Genomic DNA, 17,829 nt, shown 5'->3' on the forward strand with positions numbered 1-17,829 from the left:
TTGAAGAGATGTGTGTTTTCCTGAAACTCTCAGACCTCAGACTGAAGTCAGAAAAACCTGCTACAATAAATCAACAGACACAAGCTCCCCTCTCCCAACCTTTACTCCACTCTCATCCCCCTATAGACCCAGACCCTATATCAACTGACCTGCTATGAGTCCCTCCATCACACATCAGCCTTTCAGAGCGAGGAGGTGACGTGCCAGGATTATTTTTAACCCATTCACTTCTGTTTTGCATTGCTGTGGAGGTGGCTAGCGTCTCACCTCAGTGAGCACAGCTGTTCACAGCTCCTGCTGCAACCCCGCATTGAGGTGAAGCCTGTTAGAAAAAGGTCTATGACTTCTGCATTCCCCTGGGCCAGAGTAGGATCCTATGCAGAGTAATGGGCCCCATGTGTGAATTTGTTTGACTTAGGGCTCGTATCCATAAAGGTCTCCATCCAGAAATGTCCTTCCATTACACTGAATGGAATTTTTTAGCTAGATTGCTGGTCTCTCCCCTCTCCCATTCTGTCCTCCCTGTGTGGTTTATTCCAGCATTCCACTGATGTTTGTAATTCCACCATGTTTATCTCTTGGAGGCCAAGGCAAAGTTCTTCCATTCAGCCTGCTCTCCAGAGCTTTGTCCAATCCTAGTTTTAAATCTCCCTAGTGATGGGGCTGCCACCCCTTCCCTTGGAGACTCTGCCACAGTCTCACACTGTGAGGAAACATTCCTTGATTGCCCAGCCCAAAATGTCCCATCTTCTCAATCACACCCCAGGTCTCCTCCTTCAGACTCCCAACCAACTGCTCTGCCTCCTTGCTTTTATGCCCTTCCCACAGTTTCATCCTCTCCCACCTTAGTTGTTGTTTAACCAAACTCTGTAGATTAAGTTCTTTCCATTTCCACTTGTAGAGTCCCATCCTGCAGCCCCGTTGTCCTGTCTGTGTCCCTTTTCTGAACACTGTGCAGTTCTGGTATGGATGGGCCTAGGAATGAAGAGGATGTTCTAAGTTCAGAAACACCAGAGCCCTGTACAGAGACGCTGTTGCTTCCCTGCTCTGGGATGTGCTATTATAGTTTAATCTTCCCCTAAAATGTTCCCCTGCAGCCTCCTGATGAAGCAGAAGAAATTCCTCTACAACTTCAAGAACCTACGCTGGGCCCGGGGCCGCCATGAGACCTACCTCTGCTATGTGGTGAAACGTCGGGACAGCGCCACCTCCTGCTCCTTGGACTTCGGATATCTACGCAACAAAGTATGGGCATGACTTGGGCACCTATCAATACAGCCAAGCGCCTATCAGCTCACTTACTCAACTATCAGGCCATCTGTGTACCCAACTACTCACCCCACTATGCATCCATGCACCCACCAGCTCATCCCCTAGCTATCCATGCATCCATCAGCTCATCCCCATATCCATTTGTCCATCCATCCACCAGTTCAACCCTATATCTGCCCATACACTCCTCCACTCCTCCACATATCCATCCATGCATGTCTCCATCCTCTCTCCCATTGTCTCCCTCTCTGTCTCTCTCTTGCTCAGTCGGGTTGCCATGTGGAGATGCTCTTCCTGCGTTACATCTCCGCCTGGGACCTGGACCCTGGACGCTGCTACCGAGTCACCTGGTTCACCTCATGGAGCCCCTGCTATGACTGCGCTAGGCATGTGGCTGACTTCCTGCGTGCCTATCCCAACCTGACACTGCGCATCTTCGCTGCCCGGCTATACTTCTGTGAGGACCGCAATGCTGAGCCCGAGGGGCTGAGACGCCTGCACCGGGCTGGGGTCCAGATTGCCATCATGACTTTCAAAGGTGAGATGAGGAGATGGAGACATATCTCAGACATGAGGAGACAGAGGCCTGGAGAGAGGGGATGGGGGCGAGATGGTGACAGAGTCATGGGGGAGAAATATAGAGGGATATGGAGCCCTAATGATTCTTGGGGACAGTTGAGTCCTGTTCTGGGAAACCCTGACTCTGCTCCATGTCTTCATCCTGTCTCCTGCTCCTTGGCAGATTACTTCTACTGCTGGAACACCTTCGTGGAGAACCGGGAGAGGACCTTTAAAGCCTGGGAGGGGCTGCATGAAAACTCTGTCCGTCTGTCCAGGAGACTCCGGCGGATCCTCTTGGTGAGGGACATTTCTTCTCCCCTGTTCATCCAGTGCCTCCTCTCCCTCCACTTCTGCACTTCTCCTCTGCTCCAGTGTGTCCCTTCTCTCCCATCTATCTTCCCTTCTTGACTGTCCTCTGTCCACTTTCCTCACCTCTGCTCTCCTCCATTCCATCTCCCTTTCATTTTCACCCCACCCTTCTTCGGTTCCCCCCTTCACCAACCCTCCTCTCCTCTTGTCCCCTTCCTCTTCTCCTCCCCTCTCAGCATTTCCGTTATTCAGCATAACTCATCTTGTCTCTCCTGCTCTGCACAGCCCCTGGATGAGGTGGAAGACTTACGAGATGCCTTCAAAATCCTGGGACTTTGAGGTGGGCAGGAGTGAAGGTCACAGACAATCAGAAGACTCTGGAAACACATTGGTCCTACAATGTCTCTCTTTTTCTCCTACTCACACTTTCTCCCCTTCCTTCTTTCCCTCCCTCCCTCCCTCCAGCCTTAAATCCTCACGTCCTGAGAAAAGACCTTTCTTACTTCCCTTCCAAGGAAAATTAGGATGACCCACTAAAGACAGAATTCCCCTGCACTCCCACTCCCACTCCATCCAGCACTACTGCCTTGCTTGGGGAAGCCAGGACTGGAGTGAAAGCCCTCACTGCCCTGCATTGACGCCTGTAGGGTGTGTTTTCACTACAGAGTTAATTCGAGTGATCAATACCCAGGTCTGAGCATCCAGGTTGGCCTAGCCCAGGTGTGGGTGGCCACACTACAAAGTCCCATCTGTGCTACTATACGCTCACTGGTGCTGCACTCACCCATGTGTGCCTCTAGGACTCCTGGGGCACATCCCAGGGTTCTTTATGCTCCAGTGAGCCGAACTGCCTCCTGATTCTCTGCCAGTGAATCGTGGGACAATTGCTCTGTCCTTCTGGGCACATGGGGGGAATTGTGGGAAGGCACTGGAGGATGAATAGTGATTTAATCTGTGCCCTCACTGCAGAGTGGGAGTGTTATCAATCAAGCGCAAGCCTCTCTCGGCCTTTAGCCTATAGCCCCAGCTGTGCCAGCCAGGTCAGGTGTAAAGCAGCACCAACCTTGAGAGGGTTTGCCAGGAGTTGGGTTAGGGGCAATACATGAATAAAAGCCTGAGTTAACTCTGCAGTGAAGACAGACCTCTAACATTTCCTGCTGAGAGAGGACAGGACTGGATTAATTGTGAGTCACCCATCCTATCTCCTTATGCTGCCTCCTGCTGGGAGAGGCATCAACTGGAGTTCATGTGAGACTGCCATGAAGCCAGCTGTCCTGCATTGATCCCCATTGTGCCCCTGCTATGAAAAGGTGGAGGCTGCAGTAGCTGAGAGACTCCCATTAGCCAGCCCTTTTGTCCAGCTCTCTGCACTGCCTCCCACTTGGAGAGGTTGAGACTGGGAGACAGAACCCTAGAAATTTGAGGTGGAGCCGCTCTGGCCGAAAGTTTCAAGGGTGTCCACCTCAAGATACTTTGGACTGAATTTGCAGAAGTGCTGAGCACCCATAGCTCTCATTGACTTCATTGGTCCTTGACTTCTCAAACTGGGCAGTGAAAACCAGACGTCTAGATTTAGTGGAGACTTTTGAAAATGCTGGCCTAAATCTATTTCATCTTCTTCACACAGCTCCCTCAGTCAGGGCAGGATTGTCCCCTGTGGTCTAACCTCCAGGCCTTCATCAAATATAACACTCCTAAGCAATAGAGCTTCCATTATTTCCTTTTTGGGAGGGACTATTCCATAGCCAATTAGCAGCTGTACGTTCCCGATAACCAGTGTCCCTGCACGATGCCATACAACACCTCCTTCTGGGAAGGGCTGACACTGCACTATCTGAGATCTCCTTAAGCAGTTAGAGGTCCTGCACCATTCCCAGTAGTGCTTCCTTTTGGGAGAAGCTCGAACTAGAGTGGTTGAGAGCTGTCCTACTGTTACATTGCCCACCCCATTCTCTACAGTGCCTCCTGATGGGAGAGGTAGGAAGAGGACTAATTATGTGCTTTCCACACCCAAGTCTCCTGCACTGTTTCCTATGGCACCTCCTGCTTGAGGAAACTGGAACTGGAATACCTATGAAAATTCTCTGCAAAGCATTAATTTCCATGCATGGTGCTGTAGAAGTGCTTGATGTGATGCCTGTTAATGTTTGTACATATATATATATATATATATATATAAAAAAATAAATACATATATATCGATAAATAAAGTTCTTGTGTATGAGTAAGCTTGGCAGAATATGGTTTTTTAAAAATAATTTCAATGGATACAGTTGATGTTTATTTTGAAGCACTTTTTAAAGTTGTATTGATTTAAATTGTCACAGTTGCACAAAATTATGGGGAAGGGTCCTCATCACATGTCAAAATATAGCCTTAAATAAAAGTCTAATGAGTTCTCAAGCAGCATTTCCCTTACTTTGCCTAGCTGCAAATTTTGATTATTATCACTGGAGATATTTTCTTGCGGGGTTTGTGAGTGTACAGTGAAATCAATATTTACTGATAAAAAGCGAATCCTTCCAAACCTACGTATGAGCCCTAGCTTTTGGCTGGGTCTGTTCCAGAGATGAGCCATATAAAGGATATGAAGATGGGAGAAAGGCTTGGAGCATAATCCAGATGTTGAAGCTGAATCCTAGACATGCTGGTTATTTTAGGGGTAAACTAATGGCATCCCCTCAAATTGTCCTTTAAATCATTACAGCGTCACACATCAAACACAGAGCGTTAGAGTGGTCAGGCAACTTACATTTTGGAAATATCAGTGGAAAGAGGCAAAGTGATGATACTTAACATGCAGGCAAGGCTTATAATAAATAGACCACAACCCTTCCCCATACAAGGAGGTAAACCTCACTGTCCACAATTTACAGAGGAGGAAACTGAGATGCTGATTTGCACAAGGTCACAAAACAAGGAAGTAGCAGAGCTGGGAAGCGAACCCAGTCTCCTATTTTGAGCATAGGTCAGGGCCTTGGTCAGCAGAGAGCACTCTCTCATAGACTCAGAGACTTTAAGGTCAGAAGGGACCATTATGATCATCTAGTCTGATCTCCTGCACAACGCAGGCCACGGAATTTCACCCACCCCCTCCGGTAATAAACCCCTGACCTATGTCTGAGCTATTGAAGCCCTCAACTCGTGGTTTAAAGCACTGCCTCGCATAACGCCACTACCCTTTTTGGAAGATGGACTCCTCTGTAGAGTGATGAGCTATAGAAGTATTCCTAAAGCAACACTTTCTAAAAGTTGGGACACTGGATTTTATTCCAAGTAGCATTCACTAGTAATCCGGGGGGAATGAAAAGAGAGGAAATCTTACAGTAGACAACAAAGGCTCCTCTATGTGCACTGAATGTTCAAACCCCATCACAGGTCATTTCCTTTCAATAGTATTGACAGTAGCTTTCGTCATTTATCTAACCTAGTTGATCAAGCTATAGTAATCTATCTGATCTAGTTCACACATTTCCAACATGTGCTGTAGTAGGTAGGCACCAAACAACCTGGGTCTCATACAAGCAATCCATCAGTAAGGTGATTTATCACAAAGGCACTGGCTGCACTAAATTTGCTATATAAGCTCATCCAAGCAAGATGACACAGGGTGACTCCATCCAGAGTAGAAACAGAGGTGAATATAATGTAATAACTTTGCATTTAATCCCCAAGGATCCCAAACTCTTTTATAGACTGTAAATACACAACAAAGCCTGTGTCTTGGCAGGGGGTTAGACTAGATGACCCTTGCAGTCCCTTCTAACCCTATGATTCTAATATGGGTGTCACTTCACTGATGATATTCCCTATGGAGATAGCGGGGAATTGATCCTAGGCTTCCTTCCTTATTTATAACTTGGATCAAGCATTAATTCTCAATGGAAATTCCAGGGGATCTACCCCAGGCCTTGTTTGTGAGTTAAGGAAGATGCTGGTGTTGTGTAGGTGAATCCCAGAGGTATGCTCCCTATGGAGATCCCCAGGGAAAGCCAGAGCACTGAACCTGTAATGTCAGATCAAGTCCTCATTCCACCTCGTCTGGTAGCCGTCATGCTGCAGTGGCCAACATCACGCAAAAGTGCCCATGTTGCACCTGAAAAACTCTACAATGCTGTAAGTAGGAGAAAAATTCCTTCCTGACACCCCTTCATCCCACTCTCTGCTATGCATGACAGCTGATGAGTGATACTGTCATTTTAGCTGGCTTAGGCATAATTGTCGATCATGGTCAATAAAGTATCCAGTCCTTTTTCAAATCCAGCATATGTATGCTGTCAGTGCCACCCTGAAATACACACGTGTGCTCCTATTGGGCTTGGCTTCCAGAAAATCTGTCATACAATTATGTATACAAAATTTCACACACATTTCCATGCTTAAATTGCATATTCCATTACCACAAATGCACATGTGAAAGGCTAGACGCATCTCTTGTCATTTGTAGGTGTAATTAGCCAGCCTGCCTGCACAATCATGGTAATTACTCATGTGTTACTTACACAAGTGTGCCTGCATTTTTGTGCATGCAATTTTGGTACTGACATTTTGCAAATCAGGCCTTTTGGACACATTGACATCATTTTCATAGCTGACGTGCTTTATTACATTTCCAACTGAGACGTAACTCCTCCAAGAAATAGCTAAATCTAAAAGGATGTTTAGGAAACACCTCAGGAAAGAAAAAAGGAAAAGAACAACTATTTGGGGAGTGCTATATAAAGGATATACCTAGCAGTATATATATGTGTATAGCTACCTAATAGAAAGAGTGCCATCTACTGTCTGGCCCATAAAAAAATCTAGCATTGTTCATACATTTGTAGGTTAAATAAAGTTGTTATTTAAATAGCTGCAAATAGCTTCCTGACTTAAGACAACAGTAGGGTGACCAGAAGTCCCAATTTTATAGGGACAGTCCTGTTGGGGGCTTTTTCTTATATAGGCTCCTATTACCCCCTACCCCCATCCCGTTTTTTTTTTACACTTGTTATCTGGTCAGACAAGAGTAATCAAAGCACAGTCATCAAAAAGCAGGGAATTCACATCTTTTCAAGAGCTGCACACATATTACTCCTCCTGGTCATTGTTGTCAAGGCTGATTCCCCACTCTGGCACTTCGAGTGCAGAAGGTGAGGGCCCGCAAGGATTCTAAAAATTAATACTGGCCACTCCAGGCTTGTACTAAACTCCCAAGGTCACAGCTTCTCTCTGACCTTTGATGCGTAGATGCTGCCACCATCCAAATGCAAAAAAAACCCTTTGAACCCAGGAAGGCGCACCTGGGAATTCCTCCCTGTGGGGTACCCTCAAGCCCTTTCACCCCCACTCTGGGGAAGAGCTGAGAAAGAAAAGAAAGGAAATCAGCTGTTGCCACCAGCTAATTAAACAACATGTGCACAAACCTCTTAGGACACAAAAACACAATCCTGTTCTTAAAAAAGGTAAATTTTATTAAAAACAAACAAAAAAAGAAAATACATCTGAAATTTACGCTATTGCTAGATTTAAAAAGAGCAAATATAATAATTAAGCATCAAGATTGGTTTTCTTGAGGTCCAGCTTAATGGTTACAAGCAAAACAAAAACATTTGGTGGTTAGCACAGAGGAGTCCACAAGCCATAAAGAAATAAAAGAAATAAACCTAATCACGTTTTCCTAGACATTTCCTGATCTACTTACATATTTAGGGTTTTAAATGAGTAGCTTCTAGGTATGATCTGATGATTTTTCATACCTGGCTTAAAGCTTTTTACAGCATAGTTTCAGCCCTGCCCCTGCTCTCCAGGAGAACAACACAGACCGACCAAAGGGGAGTCTTGTTTCAATTTTAAAAAGTTCTAGCCTTCCTGTCGGCTCTTTTGGCCAGGTGCCCACTCACTTCCTTTTACCTATGCATAGCAGTGAGACTTTTTAACCCTTTACAGGTAAAGCAAGTAGAGAACAGCTACCAAGAGGGATTTTATAGCTAACTGGCTGGCTGGATCCATGAAAGGGAGCTCTCCCCCCCTTCATTTATCACAATTGTGGAATATCATTAGGGATCATATTGAAGCAATATGAGCTGAATTACAGCTAAATATTGAAAACACACATTCAAAGCTCTGAGAAATAATGTTTTCGGAATGTGTCATTCTCGTCACCATTAGTCATATGCTCTTCACCTCCTTGTTCTCTGCAAGTGAAGATCTAGTCTAATAAGGCCCTGCCTAAATTACAACTACAACCCTCCTGGGGACTCTGTTTGCAACACCATTGCCCCTAACCTGGTTGCCCCTTAACATTGGGCCCAGTTTTCCAACCACTTACCATGTGAATAAATATACTCAGATCCCATTGGCTTCAACAGTTACTCAACAACAGTTACTTGTGTATGTGGGATTGGGCTTCTGGGTCCTACTTATAGAGGGGAAGTTAACTGTGTCAGAGTTGTAACATGGTTATGAAAGTTCTGGCCTTCCCTACAAATTGGAGCAATGATTGTGACTGGTTCAGGGGTCAACTGAGCATGTAGCCAGTTCCCTGGCATGGCTGAATGTTTAGTGCAGATGGGGGCTAAAAATTCATCATAGTCTAAAAGACTAATATTTAGATGTCACCCAAAGCCACTTGCAATTCTGCAGGCTGTTACTCCAATTCACAAATGCACTCATTTTAAAATCTCCACTTTGCATCTCCAGCTTGAAATCATTACTAATTAGGGATCGTTGATAAGGCACTAGGCACACCTGAGCTGTATCTATAGTAATGTAATTTACTAAAGGACTCTTCCCTAAATGTACCTAGTACAAGGATTGCTCCTTAGGAAATACACACCTCTTCCTCCTCCCGTGATCTCATTTGCATTGGTAGAAATCTAGAGTGACTCCACTGAATTCAGTGGAGTTACTCAGGATTTACCCCAGTGTAGATGAAAACAGAATCTAGCCCATTTCAGTTAATTGAATTGAAGACATTAGGGTCATCTATCCATGAGACTGGACCATGGTCCAGGTCAGTATAACGATGATGCCTGTTGACTGGTTGATGGCCAAGTCTTGTAGCTTGGTGTGTAGTTGTAATTGGATGCTTGTAGATAGGTGGTTACTTTTTGGAATGTCTACACTGCAAGTGAAGGTGTGATGGTAGCATGGCAAAGCATATCCATGTTAGCTTTAAACTAGTGAGTACAGGTAACAATAGTAGGGTAGATGTCATGGCATGGGCTTCAGCATGGGCTAGCAACCAGAGTACAAGTGCTTCAGGGAGCCTGTGTATATACTGTGGTTGCTAACCTGCACTGAAGCCCATGTCACCACATCTACACTACTATTGGTACCTGTTCTCACCAGTTTAGAGATAACACAGGCATGCCTACCTTTGCTACAATCACAATCTTCACTTGCACTGTGAGATATTCCAAAAAAATAACTACCTGTATACAAGCAGCCAATCATAGCTACACACCAAGGTACAAGACTGGGCCAACCCTTTGCCTTGTTGATGGTTCAGGCTTGAACAATGGTTGGTGCTCCAGGCTAGTATGTTGGTGTAGGCTGTTGATTGACTTGTGTCTAGGCTTGAGCACAGGTCACTGCTTGTGACTGACCGGTGGTCCAGTAAAATACATTGATGGGTACCAGTGTTCAGCTGATGGCCTGGGCCTGAAAATCAGTGGCTGCTGGTGACTGTTTGCTGTGTGGAGACTTTGCCAGAGTATTTTTCTATGAGATTCTTGTAAAACGAGTCGGAAAAAAGGTAAGCCAGTGTAATTCTTCAGCCAAATCTGTAAACAAGGAGGTAGGCCCTGGTACAAACAGAGAAAATGATATTAAAAGAACTTTAGAAGCTAACAGTCCAATGGCATCATGATAGGGTCACTTGGGCATTTCAAGGGAAGCAGCAACAATAAAGAACCTCTCCCTTGAGCTGCAGTTACTGGCCACTTTTCAACAGTGTTACTGAGAAGAAATTTGAAAGGAAACTGACAAAATACTCAATGGCCCCATGAACCCAGATGGCACTCTCCATGTATTAGAGCTGAGCCATGAAAATGGGTCATCAGAGCCAGAGGAGATGTTGAAGGAGAGACATGAAATGCCACTGATGGGACATAGTTCTCCTTAGGCTAAAGTCCACCCTCCTGGTTTAATCTGGTGCAACCTCACTTCAGTAGAGTTCTGCCCATTTACTCCATGGCTGAATTTGATTCCCTCTGGGAAGAGCCAGGAAGAGAGCTCTGGTCTCTTGACTACCAGTTCTATGCTTCAACCACAGGACCATCTCCTTTTACCTACATGTGACGCTGGATCAATTCTCTCCCCACCCCAGCATTAAGCACCTACCAACCTGTAGGATACACTGGAGTTCAAGCATATAGAATATCATCCATGGAGTGAAGTAGCAGGGCCAGTAAATATCATCTTTTCTGACTCGGTGGTCGACAAATGTTCTCCAACAGTAGTTGTAAGCTGAGTGAATAACAAGATCACTAGTCATGCGGTGAAGGACACAACAAGGTGACTGATACACCAATCATCACCCGCCCTGACTTTGATCAAGGCAAGGGAGGAGAAGCCTTAATAGAAGGGACACTTGAACTGCTGGTGTAACCCACACATCTCCTGGGTGTGGTGTTCTGTCCCATCTAGTGGCACCGAGACCACTTAGAGAGAGATATAAAATGAGTCTGCTCCACAGCCTTAGCTAACAGCCAGTTGGATTTTAGCTCATGCAGTAGAGGCTTGTGCACTAAGCTCCAGAGACCCCAGGTTTGATTCTGCCTGCCCATGACTGCGGTTTGTTGGCGTTACACTGGCACCTGGAGATGCCTGATGTGCTGTGCTGCCCTGCATGAAGCTCCAATCTCAGGCTGAAGGGGGATGTCCTCATTATTGCTCAGGATACAGTGACCCAGGAAGGAGAAAAGAAAGACATGCCCACATGCTCAAAGGTGCAGGGGACGCCTATATACCAAAGACTTCCTGAAACTGGGACAGTGTGGAGATGACACCGAGCTCCTAATGGGATTTGTTTGAGGCATAAGTGATGTAGCCTACAGCGCTGTACCCTAAGAGGGTGCCTCATGAGGGTGGCTCTTGTACCTGTGATGGTTAGGGATCTATCTGACTCCACATAGCCTTAGTGGGGGAACAGTTCTCTCCAAGAGCTTCTCCACCCTCTGCGAAGGGAACAGGCAGAACCAGCAGGGAGAGATGCGGGGAGAGAAAGAAAAAGCAGGGGGCAAGAGAAGCTGCTAAAACTCCATTCTCTCTGCAGGGAGCAGGGAATAGCATGTGGAAATATTTGAACCAACCCATTGACCCCCCCATCCCAACTGCATTTCCCTAGAAATGAATCAATGCTTGGCCAATATGGCAGTGTTTGATTGTGGATTGACTCTCACCAGCTCATTTCACATGGCCATCAAACCAGAATAACTTTCACTCACTACTAGCCTGGGACCTAACTGGCACCAGTGGCCTAGAAGTGAAAGGCTTCATGTCCCATTCCCCAGAGTCCAGAACTGAGGTACCTGTAACCTTGGGAAGTGTTACCTGGCAGGCTCATGATGTAAACGTTCACTCCACTGCTCACCAGGTCCCTGAGGCCTTGTCGGTTCCGTTCATCTCTGTGCCTGAAGAGCCGCCCTATGTAGATTTGCAGGGTCACTTTGGGGTGGGCCTGTAGGAAGTGAACGATCAGTCTGCAACACAGCCCACAGGGGCTCCAGGACAGGAACCAGATGATGGAGCAGTGCACTGAAGGCCTGTGGCGTATCTCCCTGAAGTCATTTTCCAGGCAGTTGATTTCGGCATGCTGGGTGGGGGTGTTCGGGCACCACTTCCTCCAGAACTTGGTGCTGCTGCCCCACTTAATTTCATAGAGTAGGTAGGTCACCTTGGGAAATGCGCTGGGGTCAAAGATCGCCCTAAATTCCTTTGGCTGTATCTTCCACCTGAAACCCAGATTCCATCACTGGCACCAACCAACATCTTTAATGACTCCCCCTTGTCTCACATATACCAAAAGAGACAGAGACGGTGGTAAGGATGGGAGAGGCACAGTATGTATGATCTTAGTACCACCGCTTTGCAGATGGTCAGACAAGCTGCCTGTATGACTGTGTGTCCCCAGGTCCTGTCTCTAATGACCCCTGGGATATATGATACCTGAGACTTCTGGGATCAGGGGTTCAGTCTGAGCTGCAGCTTTATTGTAAAGGAAGGCAAGAATTCTGTCTACAATAAAGCAAGGCACCATGGCTGCAGTGTACTGCACCAGGACCTACATTGTTATGAAAAGGACAGAGAGAGAGGAGAATGGAAAGGAAAATAGCAAGATGCTTTTGAGATAGCAGAAGTTTGAGGGGAAGAAAATCCCCCCCGCTACCTCTGAAATTCTCTGTGGCATCAGGCACGTACCAGACTAGAGCTGTCATTCTTACCTGTGGCTAGCACTTCTGGATGGATGACCTACTGGAAGAGAGAACAGAGAGTCACCTATGAGCTGGTACAAATACAGGGTGGGTTGGGGGTGGAGGTGATTTTTAGGATCCCAGTTCTCACCCCAGGGATCCAGGACAGCATTTTAGGAAATCAGTGACCATTCACACCCACCTATTCCTTACAGTGGAAGTCCAGAGAAATGTGACCCTGTTCCTTCCTAATTGCACCAGCTTTCTGCCATGTATTGTCATTCTTACCTCAGGGGTGCCACCTGGGGTATATGCTCCTTACACCTAGATAAGGAGTTTAACTGGGTTGGAAATTGGATGGGAGACTACCACAGGCAGCGTTAATATATCAGGAAGCAGTGACTTTGTAGGGGTGCTCTTCTCTCAGAATTAGCAGTGGGGTAGGTGGCTCAGTAGGGGGTGCTCTTCCCTCTGAGTCAGCACTGACTCTAGCATAGCACTAGGGGGCGCTGTGCTGCAGGGAGTGGGGTGGCTGGTTCAGTAGGGGATGCTCTCCCTTGTGAGTCACCACTACCCTGTAACCCTAGTGTGGTGCTGGGCATGGCTCTAGACGAGATATAAAACCAAGGATGGGGTGCTTAGAATCCCTTGACACTCTTTGTAGGAGTAGGAGTGTTAACCCTGGGGTCCTGGCTAAATTCTCATTTGTGTTACGGCACTTTGCCTCCCAACACTTCTCTCTGTAGTTTCAGCTGGCTACTAGATTTTTCTTCACTCGCAGTCAGCTGTGTGGCATTGCTGTGCCCTGCTAAACAGTGGCCAGAGGTTCTCCTCTGACACCATTTGTACATCAGTGCAACTCCGTTGATTTCAGTGGAGTCCCTCCTCATTTACAGTGGTATAAGAGGAGAATCAGGCCCTTTGCATCAGCTTGTGAAACATTTTGGAAGGGCTCAGCCTGGAAGACATTAGGGAAAATGTTTGTTCTTTGTAAAAAGAAAAGGAGGACTTGTGGCACCTTAGAGACTAACCAATTTATTTGAGCATGAGCTTTCGTGAGCTACAGCTCACTTCATCGGATGCATACCGTGGAAACTGCAGCAGACTTTATATACACACAGAGAATATGAAACAATACCTCCTCCCACCCCACTGTCCTGCTGGTAATAGCTTATCTAAAGTGATCATCAAGTTGGGCCATTTCCAGCACAAATCCAGGTTTTCTCACCCTCCACACAAACTCACTCTCTTGCTGGTAATAGCCCATCCAAAGTGACAACAAATCAGATGTCAAGAATTATAACATTCATAAACCAGTCGGAGAACACTTCAATCTCTCTGGTCACGCAATTACAGACATGAAGGTCGCTATCTTAAAACAAAAAAACTTCAAATCCAGACTCCAGCGAGAAACTGCTGAATTGGAATTCATTTGCAAATTGGATACTATTAATTTAGGCTTAAATAGAGACTGCGAGTGGCTAAGTCATTATGCAAGGTAGCCTATTTCCCCTTGTTTTTTCCTACCCGCCCCCCAGACGTTCTGGTTAAACTTGGATTTAAACTTGGAGAGTGGTCAGTTTGGATGAGCTATTGCCAGCAGGAGAGTGAGTTTGTGTGTGTGTGTGTGTGTCCCCTGGGAGGGGGGAGGGGGGGGTGAGAGAGCCTGGATTTGTGCAGGAAATGGCCCACCTTGATTATCATGCACATTGTGAAGAGAGTTGTCACTTTGGATGGGCTATTACCAGCAGGAGAGTGAGTTTGTGTGTAGGGGGGTGGAGGGTGAGAAAACCTGGATTTGTGCTGGAAATGGCCCAACTTGATGATCACTTTAGATAAGCTATTACCAGCAGGACAGTGGGGTGGGAGGAGGTATTGTTTCATGATCTCTGTTTGTATATAATATCTGCTGCAGTTTCCACGGTATGCATCCGATGAAGTGAGCTGTAGCTCACGAAAGCTCATGCTCAAATAAATTGGTTAGTCTCTAAGGTGCCACAAGTCCTCCTTTTCTTTTTGCGAATACAGACTAACACGGCTGTTACTCTGAAACCTGTCTTTGTTCTTTGTGATATTAGGTCCTACCAAATTGCCACACGTTGCTGACACGGCTCCTCCTCCCCGTGCTCTCAGTCTCTCCTTGCTGTCTGTAATTTTTCTGTGAGTCCCTTTCTCCAGGACCTCTCACGCATCTCTGAGCTCCCAGAATGGAGCTGCCATCCTGCTCTTGTGCAACTAGTTTGGTTCGTAGGAACCTTGAAGGCGATAGCTGAAAGAATGAAAATATAGACCTAGTGACCTTGGTTCCCAGGCCTGGGATGAAACATCTTGGCGCCTTTGCAAGGGGATTAGATAAAGTTCAAAGGGAGTTTAGGAAAGCTCTTGGTGTGTCAGATTTTAACCCTTTTTATCCCGGACCAAAGTCAGTTTTCCCTACCCTACTTGCAAGAGGGACACTTAATAGCAGTGCTCCCAATGATGTGGGTACATGACTGCTAGGAGCTGGACCAGCTAATTCACAGATGTAGAACTATGTTCACTCTTGTACAGAAATACAAAAATAAATACCTTTCTTTCAACACTGGCTGCCACGTAGCCATGACATGGTTATAACCAGCCTGGGGCTGCATCAGAAGCAATGCCCTAGGAATGAAAGTCTTTGTATCCCAGCCCCCAATCCCCAGGCCGTCCAATCTTCTTCACCTAGTGCTGGCTCAGGCCCAATGCTCCAGACAGGCCTGCTATCCCATTCCTTGACCCTCTTGGATCAGCTGGTAACCCTGCCACCCCCCACTACTACCTGGAGCTGGCTTGCATTTCATACCCCAGAGATGATCTCTGCACTATTCCAATCTCAGTTCCCCTGAGTCAGCCACTCTGCCACCCTCCCCTTGAGACTTGTGTTTTCAATAATTTGCATCCTTTAGGGACAAATCTTATCACACATTTTATACCTAGGCATGCAAGCATAGATACATACATACACCCCTGCACCCAGAAACACATACACAGAGATAAAAATACACACCGATAAAATGTTTGCATTATACAAAGAACCCCACATCCAAACATCCACTCCTACACATCCCTGCGTGATCACAAGTGCTCACAAACACATGTAAACATACAACATGCACACACATACACAATCACTCACCTCAAACAATCACATAACACGGGTACACATAGACAGACACACACATACATTCTCTCTTTCACCTACACACATACCTGTCTCTGTGGAAGCAGTCATGGCTTCCTCTCCCTTTTTTCTAGCCTCCTAGTCTCTGGGATGGTCTTTTTCTCTCTTAACTGAGACCCTTTATCTCTTTCAGTTCCTGTTCATGAGAGCTGGCCTTGCTCAGAGCGAAGGGACGGTAACCACTCAGTGCCCTGGAGACTAGACTGCAGGGAACAATCTTTCCCTAGCAGCGGAGGGGCTGGGGGCTAGTGGGAGGAGCATGGGAGGGAGTGGGAAAAGGGAATGGATAGGTGACCTGAGAAGTCTTCCCCATTTCTAACCTCTTTGGCTGTCCTGGAGGGTGGGGAGTTTTGCCAAGTGATGAAGGACAGGGCAGGGCCACAGAAGGCTTTCTTTATACAAGCAGAGAAGTATTTGTCAGCCTGTTCTCTTTCTTTGCCCCCTTTCCAGTGAAGGCAGCCTGGGACCAGATCCATTCACAAGCACCTGCCTTCCCTCCTGAACACAGAGGTTGCTGTGGCCACACAAAGGGTACCTGCCATCTGGTCTTGGTGCCTTTATGGCTTGTGCATTGGGGAGAACTGCTCCAGCAAAGCTGTAGGGAGGCTTTACTCCCTGAGAGAGAAGAGCAGTGATTTATTTGGCAAGGAGGGGAGTCTCTCCCACCCTTTCTAAATCAGTCGTTCGCTGGCTCTAGACATTCCAGAGCTCCCCAGCTCTGGGTGCTGCATCTGCCCTCCCCTCCTGCCTGGGGGTTTGCTGGTTTCCAGGGTCATTTGGTCAACATACAGTGATACATTATCGACCTTGGTCTGCAGATTGGAGACCTTGGTGTGGCTCTCTCTCCCACACAGTGCCAGGAATGCCACAACCATAAATCACTGGGGTAGAGGAGGGGAGGAAGGAATAGTCACTGGAAACTCCCCCCGCCCCACATTTTTCAGCCAAAGCTTTGTATTTCCTGCTACTGCTGTCTGCAGACCCAGAAGAACAAGTGAATTTTCCATGTTATACAGTCGCAGTGCTAGACAGGGCCCCCGGCCCAGAATGGCTGGGAATCACATAGGTTGGTGCTCCCATCGACTCCCAGTCAGCAGTCTTTCCCCATTGCCAACAGCAAGAGGCTGGGAGTGGAATAGCTGGAAGCTCCCAAAACAGCCGGCACTCCTGTGCCTTCCCTTCCTGTTGAGAGAGGCTGGGAGCAGGTAGCTAGGAGCTGCCCACTGCCTCTATTCCTGCATCATTCCCTTCTGTGCCTCCTCCGGGGAAAGCATGAGACTTCAGTAGCACTGAGGTCTTTAGAGTTCTTACACTGTTTGCTGTGGTGCCTCTTGCAGGACAAACCAGGCTGTCAAGGTTCCTTCCCCACTCTGAACTCTTGGGTACAGATGTGGGGACCTGCATGAAAGACCCCCTAAGCTTATTCTTACCAGCTTAGGTTAAAAACTTCCCCAAGGTACAAACTTTGCCTTGTCCTTGAACCGTATGCTGCCACCACCAAGCGTTTTAAACAAAGAACAGGGAAAGAGCCCACTTAGAGACGTCTTTCCCCCAAATCCCAACCAAGCCCTACACCCCCTTTCCTGGGGAAGGCTTGATAAGAATCCTCACCACACAGACCCAAACCCTTGGATCTTAAGAACAATGAAAAATCAATCAGGTTTTTAAAAGAAGAATTTTAATTAAAGAAAAGGTAAAAGAATCACCTCTGTAAAATCAGGATGGTAAATACCTTACAGGGTAATCAGATTCAAAACAGAGAGAATTCCTCTAGGCAAAACCTTAAGTTACAAAAAGACACAAAAACAGGAATATATATTCCCTCCAGCACAGCTTATTTTACCAGCCATTAAACAAAAGGAAATCCTAACGCATTTCTAGCTAGATTACTTATTAACTTAACAGGAGTTGTGAGGCTGCATTCCTGATCTGTTCCCGGCAAAAGCATCACACAGACAGACCAACCCTTTGTTCCCCCCCTCCATATTTGAAAGTATCTTGTCCTCTCATTGGTCATTTTGGGTCAGGTGCTAGCGAGGTTACCGTAGCTTTTTAACCCTTTTCAGGTGAAAGGGTTTTGCCTCTGGC

The 17,829-nt window shown here is 46.6% G+C and overlaps 2 protein-coding genes across 5 annotated transcripts; one reads left to right on the plus strand and one right to left on the minus strand.

The window, feature by feature from the left end:
- Window positions 1–1,083: 1,083 nt before the first annotated feature.
- Window positions 1,084–2,481, plus strand: AICDA (activation induced cytidine deaminase; the record flags this gene model as incomplete). The annotated part of the gene is made up of 4 exons (XM_084626166.1): window positions 1,084–1,245; window positions 1,540–1,810; window positions 2,015–2,130; window positions 2,428–2,481. The coding sequence occupies 4 exons, from the start codon at window positions 1,084–1,086 to the stop codon at window positions 2,479–2,481; spliced, it is 603 nt and encodes a 200-aa protein (XP_084482292.1).
- Window positions 2,482–7,629: 5,148 nt separating this feature from the next.
- Window positions 7,630–16,319, minus strand: LOC311514718 (C->U-editing enzyme APOBEC-1-like). Of its 4 annotated transcripts, none has more exons than XM_084617394.1 (6): window positions 16,062–16,319; window positions 14,625–14,808; window positions 12,570–12,597; window positions 11,680–12,080; window positions 10,472–10,593; window positions 7,630–9,929 (listed from the first exon to the last, which is right to left on the minus strand). In XM_084617394.1, exons 1-6 carry the CDS (start codon window positions 16,215–16,217, stop codon window positions 9,714–9,716), a joined length of 1,107 nt encoding a protein of 368 aa, XP_084473520.1. In that variant the 5' UTR covers window positions 16,218–16,319; the 3' UTR covers window positions 7,630–9,713. The 4 variants fall into 4 exon arrangements, with proteins under 4 accessions (XP_084473520.1, XP_084473519.1, XP_084473522.1 ...); XM_084617393.1 differs by having other exon boundaries at window positions 12,570–12,600; XM_084617396.1 differs by lacking the exons at window positions 14,625–14,808; window positions 16,062–16,319 and adding an exon at window positions 15,771–15,998.
- Between the last annotated feature and the right edge of the window lie 1,510 nt (window positions 16,320–17,829).

Source organism: Lepidochelys olivacea (assembly GCF_965140295.1).
Source record: "Lepidochelys olivacea isolate rLepOli2 genome assembly, chromosome: 1".
Taxonomy (NCBI): domain Eukaryota; kingdom Metazoa; phylum Chordata; order Testudines; family Cheloniidae; genus Lepidochelys; species Lepidochelys olivacea.

Bases quoted from the DNA above. Each gene is read 5' to 3' on its own strand.
- LOC311514718 (XM_084617393.1), bottom strand. From the start codon at position 16,217: ATGGATCTGGTCCCAGGCTGCCTTCACTGGAAAGGGGGCAAAGAAAGA. The intron at 12,601-14,624 runs GTAGGACCTAAT...TCTCTCTTCCAG, and splicing joins CAGCAACGTGTGGCAATTTG to TAGGTCATCCATCCAGAAGT. The intron at 12,081-12,569 runs GTAAGAATGACA...TCTGGGTTTCAG, and splicing joins TCCAGAAGTGCTAGCCACAG to GTGGAAGATACAGCCAAAGG.